The following is a 14,389-nucleotide window of genomic DNA, read 5'->3' as shown; positions in this document are numbered from 1 at the left end:
TTATATCTAAAATGGCACTTGTACTATCACCGTGGTTGTATTTAAACACTAAGACCACACTTCAGATCATTTTCCTGTTTAACAGTCTTGGAAAAACATTTCCTAGTAGCTCATGTATGATGCAAATATATCATGCAACGGTGGAAAATTTGACAGCTTCTAAGGGCGTTTGTGCACTAAACGGAATTACACGGAATTTTACCGTCCGGCACGTCAGTTAGCGTTTTAAAACGATGATTAGCTTGGATTGGCTTGTGCTTTTGTCCATCTTTCTTCAGATCGGTGCTCTTGATCTGTGCGTGAACACGTTGTGCGTAAATTCGATCACGCTAAACTGCCGTAGTCGCTTCCATTTTTCAAAACCGGACTGCCGGACGGTAAAATTACGGGTAGTGCACAAACACCCTAATGAAGTCAATTACATTTTCATATTTCAGTAATTTCAAATAATAAATTGGATAAGACCTACTTTAAATAGAAAAATAAAACAAATGTTAGCATAAGACTACTTTTAAGTAAAAACAACTTGTTTCGAGAAATACATGTGTTCTCAGCAACAAGTGAAGTTTGTATTTTCACCTGTTGATGAGAATGTCTGTAGTTAATGAAATCAGTCGTGTTTATACTCATAACAAACTCAAATGTGTTCTTACACAACTGTTTTATTATAAAACTTAAATCATCACATTATTCGACGAATTAATGAACAAATAAACACATGAGACTTACTTTTATTGCCTTTAGAAGCAAACGGAGTCAAGCTGGACAACACTTTTTGGTTCACCGAAATCCTTCTCACTCTTTTATTTTGCGATTCATTGAATCCCGTCTGTAAATTTGGATACAATTTGAGATTTGGCGAACAAAATACAAGCGATGAAAGAATTCAATTACGGCAAGGGGGCGGTGATAAATCAAGGGTGAATTCCGTCGAAACAAAATTGGAATCAGTGGTGTGGATAGACAATAAATGACATCTGAATATTTTGCTAATATAACATAAACTATCCGCCGTAATTCTGATAAGTATTTCATCTCCGACGAACGCTTGAAAAGTAATATAACAACATATGACAGTAACTTATAATTGCCGAATTCATTAAGATTACACTAATTTGAGATTTACGACAAATACTTCAGGTTGATGTTTCAGAATTTTTTTTTAAGTTTCGACAAGGGCGCAATATTAGGACGATTCCAATAACTGATAATTGCTGAATTAATTAAGATTACACGGTTTTTGTTTTCAATGTGAGATTTACCAATTTTTGAAAAACACGTCAAGTTGAAGTATCAGAGAATGTCATTTCTTTGTTTTCCATACAAGTATGCGCGAGCACAACGTCAAAATGATTTGGTAAGGTCTGCTATTCACATTTAAAAAAATTGGCAATAATTTCATGACGTCACGACGCATCTATCAGTATGTGATATGTACTTGATTAAGATATAGCCTTCGTGACGTCTGTGCGGACCGGCTTTTATACGACGAGCAGACTAATATTACGTTCTACCTAGGGAATCCAATCTCGCGCCTTCTTTGCGGGATTGGTTTTTAGGGACTACATATGCGGGATCCGCGGGATTTGCGGGATTGAAATAAAAATGGAATATGAAAACAAATTGCTGTAAAAGTCCTTAAAAACATTGATTCGTCCCGTTCTCGGACTCATTAATAGGTAATTAAACAACTTTCTTAATGGAACTTACGATTTTGCCTACCTACAGCGTATTACTGATCTCTTAAAATTTTGTATGGAAAATCGTAGTTTTTTTAGTTTTCGTTATGTTTTGTTTTATAAATCATAGTTTTTTCAAAATCTTTAATGAAGAAGGATTTGTTGCAAAATTATAATGAAACAGAATTTGGCAGGGAGTTGAAGCTGGTCCTAGATTGCTGAACGCGCTGGAACAGTCTTGCAGCAATGATAACGAAGTTCAACCAAGTCAAACAGTACATGTATAAAGCTTGAATTGATCTCAAACTGAAATCATCTTCAGTTTCTTTCATTGATGAAGAATTTATAAAATTTACTGATATTGAACATGCTTTAGTCACAGTAAAACTTTCTATAAATGCTTTATGCTGATAAGACGCAAATTTAGTTACTGCAGAAACCAAATTGTGTTCCATGATCAACAAACTGAAAAAAAGATAGAATAACGGACTGAAAAAGAAGGAACTTGTAACGTCTTTATCTCGCCGGGTTAGAGAACGCCGCACACCAATGACTGACGTGTTGCTTTACTTGGAAAATCCAACCAAATACATATCTATAACAAGATTCAATGTTTTCAAATAAGGCAGATACATGATTTTTTCAAAGCACAAGTAACGTAAGAACAAAAATTAAGAGTTTGATTGAGAGGCTACTATTAAAGGCGCTGCCACAACCTTAAACCGAATCCCAGCGAGAAGATGACGACGACGGTGAAGAAAATAATGTATCTTTATCTAAGCTAGCTAAGAAGTCATGAACGCTTGCCTACATTAGAAGATGAATTAGAGTGCAGTCCCGTACTAAATGGATAGTCAACTCTTCACATATACCCACCTGACTCCCCCGAACAAATTCACTTGACCCAATATTGAAACGTGAGATGACGCTTTTTGAACGCGGAAGTCATGGAAGAAAGTACTTAGAAGCTGCTTATAACTATGTAAAGTCGATACCGCCAACCGGTGCTGAAGTTAATCGTACGTTTCATCAAAACATTGACAGAATTGATTTTGTGGTGAAATGCTGCGAGATGGCGCGAGTGTTGCTACAACGTCTGAACAGCATCCCTTGTAATATTTCTGAAAGTGTAATTACGCCATTGTTGCACCAAATGAGCGATGTATGTTACATAATAAGATCAAATTCAAATGACGAAATCATAAATTTAAGAACATAACTAAAATCAAAAAGTTTGTTTTTGCAATCCCACATCAATATCCCAATCCCAGATAGCGGGATTGAGATATTGATTTAGTTCTACCATATTGTATGGGGTAAAGACATTCGTAGGGTGTAATGTCAAATTACGTTTAATTTATTTTAAATGTCAAAATTTGAAATGTAATCAGCGAGTCTCACAGCGAACGTTCTCATCATATTAACGGCTTTTAAGTCAAACAAAATAATAGTCGAAGTAAATACTAATTACAAAGTCGATTTTTGTAGATCATATTTTGACATTGATTTCTGAACGGCATCCTGACGGATTTCGCTTGCGCTCTCCCAGGAAATCTCCAATTCAAAGAGTTAAACATTTAATTACATCTACAGATACAAGTAAACTGGCGAATAAAATAGATGGTGGGCTATCGGTTCAAATGCTGACGAAATCCGTTCGACATGGAATTTCACAAATCGCTCACTCCTTTCAAGAACGTCATAAATCAAAAATTGGCAATTTTCAATTGGACATGTTTTCAGAATGCCCAGAAACTGTACTAAATCCCAGCAAAAGCAGCATATTTTAAACTTAATATTTACCCGCTACAGGGCAGAAAGTGTTAATTTTTGCATTTTGAAGAAAAGGGATGCTTTAATTCATTTTTAAATTTATTAAATATTTTTCAAATGTAGAAAAAAACCTTCAGGTTGTACCTAAAAAGATCTGTTGCACAGTAAAAAGTTCAATAAGTGGCTTGATATTTATTTTTAATACATTGAATTATATTTTTAAACTTTAAAAACATTCTCCTCAAAAATCAAGTTTTTTGATTTATGACGTTCTTGAAAGGAGTGAGCGAAATGCAGGATATTTGTTTTTTTTTCTCGTATCTAAGAACAATAAATTATTTGAAAAAATTACCAAAGGCTCTGGAAGTTCATACTTTATGTCCATTTTCTCCAGAAGCTTCCGATGAGGTGTGTGAAAAAACATTTTCTTTTGGCATCTATAAAAACAATACATTTATGCATCAATAAGCCTGTCCGTACATTCAATTCGATCGTGGGGGCAGGCGTAAATACAATTTTTTTTTTTTTTAATGTGCATTTAAAAAAAACACATCCATTTAGTTCCCTTTTTATGTGTGTATGACAAAACGAGTCCACATTTTTGTTACCTGTTAGCAATTGTCAATTACTATCTTTAATTTTTCGACAATATTCTAACCTCATCCAACAGTACACAGGACACTGCATCGCATCGTGAGCGTTATCTTGATCTACAACATTTTGAGTGTCCAAATACTTGTTCACAAAATCTGGATTATCTCCATTTACAGGAGTTATTTTCATATTATTTTCTCATATTCCATCTAATCAAAGATGAAGAAGAATATGGAAGTCTGGGCATGTCGTCAGCCCCATAAATGCCCAGACTTCCATATTCTTCTTCATCTTTGATGAGATGTCAAGAAAAAAGTTATCTTGATCGTTTATTATCATACTAAAGTGAGATCAGTCCTACATTAGAGAAATATTAAATAAATATCAGAGTGAAAATTCATTCAAATTTATTGACCACCTTTAGGAATCGAACACGGGACCTCCATCACAGTAGCCAAACGCACTAACCACTACTCTAGACTATAGTAAAGGTTTGCTTTGTTAACTTTGTTCTGTTTAAGGGTCCTCGAATTTAACGCTTTGACTGCCAACTACGAGACAACTTGTAGATTGCGTTCTTTACTAGGACGCAGACTACGAGTTATCTCGTACTGTGTTTACTTTCCATATGCGTGGAGCTACGATAAAGTTAGTAGTATATCAGTGTTAATATGGATAGATGGCGCGTGGGAAGGGAACAACAAATCAATGCTGGCTTACATGAACAGAAAGTTTATTAATAAATTAACAGAAAATATTATTATGTACTATAATTAGAGATTACAATAAAATGATTAAATAAAATTGGCTTTTTAGAAGCGGAGATACAAACAGATCCACAGGATCTAGAAAAAGAAGAAGAAGAAGAAGAAAGCTTTTTAGACCGGAATTATGAAAATAGTCGTGGCAGTCAACGTGTTCAAAGGGTTCTGTCAATAAATGTACTTTTGAGGATATAACAAGAAAAACAAAGAGGCCCATACAAAATTTTTCTTTCTTTAAAATATTCAAACTCTTACTTCTCACTAGGTTCCGCTGCAAGTGAAGAATGATTAGATCCTAATTTTGGTAAAACAATACTTGGTAATCGGCTCATTCTAGTTTAGTGTAGTTTCAATATAATTAGAAAACTGTCAAAAACACAAAAATGTTCTTAACAGTTGAAAAACTTAATATAAAATGATATTCTTATTTTAAATTATTTATGAGTATTGAAAAATTATATAAAAATTAAAATTTAGTACCTACCTTAGTACCTACTGTTTGTAATGGGAGATTATCTGAATCAATTTGTAGAAATCTGGATCTGCAAATAACTTGTTACCAACTTAACCCGCAATAAATTGTTAGTAGGAATCAAGATTCATCATAAGGTGGAGACTGACCGGAGCATTTCGTCGTAACATAATGTCGTAACATCGCTCGCGGCGAGCATCAGCGAGCATCCGAAACTATGGATGGAGCGCTCGGTTCGGTGTACTGACTGCCTGAATGCTCACATCGTAACGTGTTACGTTATGACGAAATGCTCCGGTCAGTCTCCATCTATAGATGTCTCTGCAGACACAAAGTAATTTATGAGGGGAATATGTAGGTCTTGGCATTTCCAGGTCTTACTTGAGTTGAAAATGGGTGTCTGAGGTACGTACTGGGTGTAGTAAGGTTGTATAATTTTGTCAGGAATGTGGATGCAACTAGAAGAATGCAGCAGCCCCTAATATTGGAACTCCTAAAAGAACATTGAAAGCTATCCTAACCGCATTCCCGGAACTGATACAGAAGCATCTTGGCTTCCTCACAGACCTCTCTTGCAAAGCATTTTTTTAATGAACTAAGTTGCGACAATTATAGAAAATGTGAAACAAAATTATAAACAAAGCTGTCACTGCCAATATAGTTTGTAAAACTACCATGTTTCTAGAAGTGGCTCAGTGAAGGCAGTGAAAGGGATAAGTAGTTAGTTAGTTCAGTAAGCCAGTTAGATCCAATTCCAAACCGACGTTGGCCGGTACACAGACGCCACCACAACCCCAACCAGCACAGCAGACAGACTCAATAATTATTCATCGACATTCTACTACGTATCCCTTTCGCATGTTGCGATCTGTTTCTTCATCCCGAAAGGCTGCTGACGACCATTCACTGACTATACATACATACAGTGGAACTTCGGGATGCTGGACTGACAAGCCAAGGAGATGGTGCTTGACAAGGTGAGCTGGAGAAGACTTGTGATGCCCATATTATCCTCATAGGAAAAAGCAGAAGAATTATGTGTAATCGACTGGCTTTAGTGACTGTGTTGTTCGGCTATGTCATCCATGATTGCATGACTCATGATAAGACAAATAATTTACTAAACAAGTATTGCAAAATGTGCTCACAGCACAGGAAAACCACCATTGGTTAATGGTTTTTGTAGCAATTTATTATTTTATTTTTAAACCAACTAACCGTCACGACGCCTCACCACAGGGGCAGGCAGAGAGGATAGAACACCACACCACTCTGTTTTGGCAATCAATCTTCGCCTCTTCTTTATTCATGAACCTCCTCACATATACCCCCTGAACTTAGTAAATAATCACAACACTAATTCATTTTTGGAAATTATCTTCTTAAACAACTAAGCAAATATAGAATAATCAAGGTGACTTCTCTCATCATTATCACAATAGGGTGAGATTGGTAACCTAATAGGACCAATCTTAAAGGAAGGAGGACCACACACAAAATAGTGGGAATAAGAATATTAATGAAAACACTTTTTTGGGGAAAAAAAATTTAATGTTGAAAAATAAAAGGTTAGCCTTAATAACTTATATCACAATATAAGAAGCCAATTATAACATAAATCATTTTAAATACGTCATGTATCTGACGAATAACAAAAATCAAGAAAAAAGTAATTTGTCCCTTTGTCAATATTTATTAATTTTTTTTTTTAAACATTATTATTATAATAGTATTGATATTCCTACATATGTATATTACAACATATGCTATATTTTGACAATATGAAAAAAAAACAGAAAGAAAATGGAACATCGAAAGTACTTTTTAAAGAACAGAACACAAATCATTTTAAATACGTCATGTATCTGACGAATAACAAAAATCAAGAAAAAAGTAATTTGTCCCTTTGTCAATATTTATTAATTTTTTTTTTAAACATTATTATTATAATAGTATTGATATTCCTACATATGTATATTACAACATATGCTATATTTTGACAATATGAAAAAAAAACATAAAGAAAATGGAACATCGAAAGTACTTTTTAAAGAACAGAACACAAATCATTTTAAATACGTCATGTATCTGACGAATAACAAAAATCAGGAAAATAGTAATTTGTCCCTTTGTCAATATTTATTAATTTTTTTTTTAAACATTATTATTATAATAGTATTGATATTCCTACATATGTATATTACAACATATGCTATATTTTGACAATATGAAAAAAAAACAGAAAGAAAATGGAACATCGAAAGTACTTTTTAAAGAACAGAACACAAATCATTTTAAATACGTCATGTATCTGACGAATAACAAAAATCAAGAAAAAAGTAATTTGTCCCTTTGTCAATATTTATTAATTTTTTTTTTAAACATTATTATTATAATAGTATTGATATTCCTACATATGTATATTACAACATATGCTATATTTTGACAATATGAAAAAAAACAGAAAGAAAATGGAACATCGAAAGTACTTTTTAAAGAACAGAACACAAATCATTTTAAATACGTCATGTATCTGACGAATAACAAAAATCAAGAAAAAAGTAATTTGTCCCTTTGTCAATATTTATTAATTTTTTTTTTAAACATTATTATTATAATAGTATTGATATTCCTACATATGTATATTACAACATATGCTATATTTTGACAATATGAAAAAAAAAACAGAAAGAAAATGGAACATCGAAAGTACTTTTTAAAGAACAGAACACAAATCATTTTAAATACGTCATGTATCTGACGAATAACAAAAATCAAGAAAAAAGTAATTTGTCCCTTTGTCAATATTTATTAATTTTTTTTTTAAACATTATTATTATAATAGTATTGATATTCCTACATATGTATATTACAACATATGCTATATTTTGACAATATGAAAAAAAAACATAAAGAAAATGGAACATCGAAAGTACTTTTTAAAGAACAGAACACAAATCATTTTAAATACGTCATGTATCTGACGAATAACAAAAATCAGGAAAATAGTAATTTGTCCCTTTGTCAATATTTATTTAAATTTTTTTAACATTATGATTATAATAGTATTGATATTCCTACATATGTATATTACAACATATGTTATATTTTGACAATATGAAAAAAAAACAGTAAGCAAATGAAACATTGAAAGTACTTTTTAAAGAACAGAACAGAAATCATTTTAAATACGTCATGTATCTGACGAATAACAAAAATCAGGAAAATAGTAATTTGTCCCTTTGTCAATATTTATTTTTAATTTTAACATTATAATTATAATAGTATTGATATTCCTTCATATGTATATTACAACATATGTTATATTTTGAAAATATGAAAAAAACATTAAGGAAATAGAACATTGAAAGTACTTTTTAAAGAATAGAACAGAAATCATTTTAAATACGCCATGTATCTGACGAATAACAAAAATCAGGAAAATAGTAATTAACATTATTATTGTAATAGTATTCATATTCCTTCATATGTATATTACAACATATGTTATATTTTGAAAATATGAAAAAAAACATTAAGAAAATGGAACATTGAAAGTACTTTTTAAAGAACAGAACAGAAATCATTTTAAATACGTCATGTATCTGACGAATAACAAAAATCAGGAAAATAGTAATTTGTCCCTTTGTAAGAATTTGGGACATTTAAAGTACTTTTTAAAGCACAAGTAAATACATAAGTTTCTTGTTATTATATTTTAACAATATGAATAATTATACAATAGAATTAAACATGAGAAATGTACTCCACTAGACAATCTTCAGGTATTTAGAAACCATCGGGTTCCATATCAGAATCTTCCACTCCCGAGTCAAAGAATTCACTGAAATAAATGCAAAAGATTAAAGCAATGAGAATATGTAAGTCTGAGCATCTTAGGGCTTACAACCTGCCAAGGGCTGACTCGAAAGATCACTTTACATGTGTGTTGCGCTCAGAATTCTTTCCACGTTTTCATTTAAAGAAATCATTAAAAAAAATTAACCCATACAACCTTTAAAAGCTTGTCTGCAGGGAGAATACTTAGAATAAAGGAGGTTAATGTAAAAAAAAAAACACCATACTCTCATAGTCATTCTCTTGTCATCCATTCGATCTACATGTCCAAACTGCTTCAAACATAACTACTAATCTTCTCAACCAACCCTATCTCAGCCTTGGGGGCAAACTTAAGATTTATTAAAAAAGCAGACTCACCTATAAGCCAGCTCTTCAATCGCATCCATCATCTCAAAATTTTCTTCATCGGTTTCATCCGCACTGTCAGTCTCTTCATCGTCGAAAAACCCACTGAAATAAATGAAAAATATTAAATTTCCGGATATTCAGCATAATCCAGTTGCACCCCTACATTAGATGTTTTATGAAATATGATATTTATTAAATATTAATATTTTAATATATTGATAATAATAGAGAAGGGAAAAAAGCAGTTGTGCATCCTTATCCTGTAAAATAATCTATAAAAACAATGTTATGATCTCACCTGTTCAACAGCTCAATGTATTGCCTTACGAAGTTGTTTCTTCTTCGTAAAAACGCAGCGTACCGCTTCCTAAATATTCGGATTCGCTTCTTAATAATCACCAGTTCTTTGTCCATGATCCTAATGAGTTTTCCGGGAGTTAGGCAGATACTCAACATGAAACGCCTGCTTTCCCTCAAAAATTTATATTGCCTTAACAATATTCTCATTATATTTTTTAGAAAAACCCTGTATTTCTCAGGGCAATGGTCCCTGAAAGTTGAAAAAGGTGATAATAATAAAAAGTGAATTACGCCTGTCATTATTGAATACAATATACATTATTATGAATAGTCTATCAAGCAGAGAAGCAATAAAATCCTGTCACATTGAACACCTTCCTACTTGGCAGTTAAATTGAAGTAAAGTAAAATTGTGCGGGGCAAGGATTTTTGAAGATGAATTTTGATTTTTGAGCAATGCAAGTAAATATGAGAACCCATACCTTTTATTTTGTATAGAATTTAATGCTAATAATTTTTGCTTCAATTATGCCGCCATTCAACAGCTTTTGTGAATGAAAAAAAAGGACAGGGGTGCATTTAGGTTAATGTTCAATACTTACTCAATGTGGGCGAGCCCATCAGAATACAGGCAGTATCGACAGCGATAGCTACGCAATAAAGGGCACTTTACGTAGCCAATTTCGTCATATTGTTGGTGACTGGCAGATTCCCAAGTAGGGCGTTCTTGGCTTTCGCAATACTCGCACCAATTTCCCTATAATAATGAAAAATTGTCACTACATTAAAATTGATCGAGACTGAGTGACGACCGGTCCAATATACTAAGAAATGTTGTGTTAACATAATCTAAAGAAAAATCTTATGATTATTTAAATTTTAGCGGTGTGAACTATATTAAAATTTGTTTCTAGGGGAAGGGGGTATGGCCATATTTTCAAAATGGACACCGGTTGGAATCCATTTTGTAATTACGTAAAAGTTGAAAAAAAACTTTTCTTACCACTGGGTACGGGATTTTCAGTATGTATAACATTTTTGTGATAATATTTACCAACGAAGTATTTTATTATTTTCACACGAGATGGAGTAATGGTACACTCGAGAGATGCACAAAACTCACGCGGTGGGCGCCACCGTCCGCGATCGCTCGTTTTATATTTCCACACGAGATGGAGTGACTGGCGCGAAACTTAAGCGTTGCTCGAGATTCACGCGACGCGCGCCACTGTCCGCGATGGTCCTTTTATTATTTTCGCACAAGATGGAGCAACTGGGCCCGGATTTTTACTTGAAAATCACACGAGAAAAAATGTGGAAGGCTCCACACGGGAGGATCCAGGAGAAGAGATTTGAAAACAGAATGCACAGAAAATTGCAATAGGTAAAGTTACCAAAATAAGTGTTGTTGTCAATCAATCGATCAGCTAATTAGGCACCAAACAAAAAAAAACACATTTTCCACCAACATTGTAAAAAATTGTACATAATCATGTGTAACAGCCTCAAAGTGATAAAAAGAAAGAAACAAATCTCAACTTCAAAATGATCAAGAAATCGATTTATTTTGATTTTGACATTTTTCAATGAGATTGAAAAATTAAAATTCTGAATTTTTGTTCATGAAAATATGTATATATGACAAAAAAATATATACATGACCAAAAAATCTTTGGAAATTAGAAGTTAAAACCAGTTGGAATAATTTATAATTCTTCCAATTTAATTTTCCACACCCACGAAATTATACAATGATTTATTTTTAATATCAATTTAAGATAAAAATTACTTTTTTACAATTAAAAAAAGTATCTAAGACTGCTGAGTAAAATATATTTATTTAAACTTTGTATAGAACATATGTACACCAGCGGACTAATTGCTAAGAAGCAATATTTTAAAATCAACCAAAAACAGACTGTTAACCTGGTCAAGTTTTACTGAAGTAATAACTAAAGAAGTAAACAAAATGCTGATGGCATGACTCTGGGATTTTAAAAAATCACTATCAATGAAAAAAAACTCAATATAAGATTCAATGGTAAATCCACTACATATCCTAAGTTGCAAAAGACCATACTAAAGATGTTCTAAACTGCGAGGAAACATTACTCCTGTAATATTTGAGTCTTTCTATTACGGTAGAGTCGATTGAGGATAGTTGAAAAGAAACGCTAAGTTATCAGTTTCTGTCACATAACATACATTGATCAGGGCCTGTGTAAAGTCCGGTAGCATTACAACGCAATTCCTCATTTATGTGTTTGCCAGTTAATCTGTCAACAGTTTAACTTTGGGGAGAAAATCAATGAAAGACTTGTTTGGAGACATGCCAACTTCATTGCCTTTAAGTTATAAAACTTACTGAATATGATTTTTTACACTAATTTCAAGGAATTTGGTTATGCATTGGATTGTATGTAAAAGGAATGAATGACAGTGATTTGGTGAACTGGCAAGACGAGTCATTAAGCAATTATCTTTATCCATTCACCACTTTACACTTTGTAGGTCATTGAAATTTGTCAGATTTCTTATTTTACATATTTTCCTTAATTATTACCTTTTACCACGTTTTTCCACCTATTTTTCCGGTTTAAAATTATTACAGAGCCGAATCTGGATATATTTGAGCCCGAGGCACCATGACATTTTTCTTATAATGAGGTCTGTCTTGTATCCACGCTTTATTTTACTAACTAACTGACCATCACACCGCTTTCCCGTAAGGGTAGGCAGAGAAAACAGAAGGCCAAATCAATCTGTCTTTACACACAATCTTCACCTTATCCACATTCATATCTTCTCGTACATATACGCCGATTATTCTGACTCTTGATGTGACCACTTTCGAGTATTTGAAATACTTGGTCATGCCAAGTTTTCCTCAGCTTCTATTACCAACCACAATCACCTCATAAATTTGTTATACTGTTCTTTCTTCACCCATTCGATTCACATACCCAAATCATATCAACACACCTTTCTTAATTTTATCGATAATGCTTATCTCAGTCATGCACTATTTCCTTATATCACCATCGTACATCATTTTGCCTACAGTACACTATTCTTTTACAGGAAAGTAAAATAACAGGACCTTAAGCCGGCTCTCTTTAAAAGAGGTTTCTCTTATATCCAGGTTCGTATAACTTCATACCATAGTATATATTGTATACCCGCACAGGTGTGCCTCTTCTTTTTTATGTGCCATGTCAGGACCGCTGATGTCGACCATCACTCGAGAGTAGGTGTTGTCTCTGCCTCGGGGAGCTCTAAACATTATTCAGGTATTACATAGGTCAGGGATGGTGAACGAGGGACCAGCAGGTCTAATCATCAAGATTATTTTAATGTAAAGCTTTTATTTTTCATGTATAAATGTATAAACGGTCAGGGCCTGTGTAAGGTCTGGTATCCTTACAACGCAATTCTTCATTCAAGTGTTTACCAGTTAATCTGTCAACAGTTGAACTTTGGGGAGAAAAATTCTTGAAAGACTTCTTCAGAGACATGCCGACTTCATTGCCTTTACGTTATAAAACTGTTACTGAATATGATTTTTACATTATTTTCAAGGAATATGTTATTTAAGCATTGGATTTGTACTTAAGACGAATGATAGTTATTTGGTGAACTGAATAAATATGTATTCTTCTTTTTTCCTGTTCGCTCCCTAGGTAAAGTATTTGGTCAACATGAGACGTCTTCAAGTCACTGTCACGCGCCATCTCCTTGGTTTCCTCCCAGGTCAGTCCAGCATCCCGAAGTTCCGCTGAGTATAGTCAGTAAATGGTCGTCAGCTGTCTTCGGGAATCCTCAGAATTGGAAGAAGAGACATGAGGGGTAATCAGGTGGCATTCCAAGGACAATTTTGATGTTAATGAAAATTGTAAGTCTTTGATTCAATTACTCAACCTGTGACCCACAACATGGATTTTTAATGAAAAACAATCAAATTTACCCATTTGTGAAAAAGGTCAATCCCTACTATAGGTTATGCCTATCTGAGATTTTTCATTTGAGTCAAACATACATATATATAAATGAATGTATGTACCATGAAATTCATGACAAGTGAGATGGAAAAAATTAATCATTTAAAAACCATAAATAATTTACTAGGCATTTTTTATTTTAAATAGGGAAATATTTTCACACATTTTACAAATAAGTCATATAACTACTACTACTACCATAACGCCGTTTCTCAGCAGGGGTAGGCAGAGGGGTTGGAACGCTACACTCTTCTTTCCTAACATACACTCCTCGCTTATATAATATGTTATTTTCGAATAATAATTGTAAAACCAGCAACATAGTAATCCATGCTAAAATTACTCATATTCAATCCTAAATTAACAAATTCTAGATTAGTATTCCAGGATTTAGTCTTGTATTCAAATGGAAAAATCTGTTACCTGTTGCTCCAGTTCAGTAACAGTAGTAATGGCAGGTATGGATAAAGTCTAAAGATACATATGCTACTAATTGAGCATGGTCTTTTGTCACTGTGGGTTTTTGTGTCCTATGACTTATTTCCTTGTTACCTACAAAGTCAAACCACCGCACGCCTAAAATTCTTCTTAGACATCATT

At 33.1% G+C, this 14,389-nt stretch overlaps 2 protein-coding genes across 2 annotated transcripts in view; both read right to left on the bottom strand.

Annotated features, from left to right (window-relative positions):
• The window catches only part of Dhc16F (Dynein heavy chain at 16F), a 79,338-nt gene extending 74,174 nt beyond the window's left edge, over positions 1 to 5,164 (bottom strand). Inside the window, exons 1-3 of the mRNA XM_088260973.1 lie at positions 5,066 to 5,164; positions 3,805 to 3,889; positions 730 to 829 (exon numbers count right to left, since the gene is read on the bottom strand). Coding sequence (XP_088117099.1) covers positions 730 to 829; positions 3,805 to 3,889; positions 5,066 to 5,142 — 262 coding nt within the window. The 5' untranslated portion in view covers positions 5,143 to 5,164. The remainder of the gene's footprint in view (positions 1 to 729; positions 830 to 3,804; positions 3,890 to 5,065) is intronic.
• A 1,704-nt stretch (positions 5,165 to 6,868) lies between these two features.
• LOC148308919 (uncharacterized) lies at positions 6,869 to 11,104 on the bottom strand. Its single transcript, XM_088260919.1, has 5 exons — positions 10,795 to 11,104; positions 10,394 to 10,548; positions 9,790 to 10,041; positions 9,501 to 9,593; positions 6,869 to 9,126 (listed from the first exon to the last, which is right to left on the bottom strand). The coding sequence occupies exons 1-5, from the start codon at positions 10,825 to 10,827 to the stop codon at positions 9,072 to 9,074; spliced, it is 588 nt and encodes a 195-aa protein (XP_088117045.1). The 5' UTR covers positions 10,828 to 11,104; the 3' UTR covers positions 6,869 to 9,071.
• Between the last annotated feature and the right edge of the window lie 3,285 nt (positions 11,105 to 14,389).

Source organism: Brachycentrus maculatus, unplaced genomic scaffold (genome assembly GCF_059751285.1).
Source record: "Brachycentrus maculatus isolate JH-2025_06_01 unplaced genomic scaffold, ASM5975128v1 h1tg000144l, whole genome shotgun sequence".
Lineage (NCBI taxonomy): Eukaryota > Metazoa > Arthropoda > Insecta > Trichoptera > Brachycentridae > Brachycentrus > Brachycentrus maculatus.
Note: the sequence above shows the minus strand (reverse complement) of the source record. Positions and strands in the feature narration are given on the sequence as shown.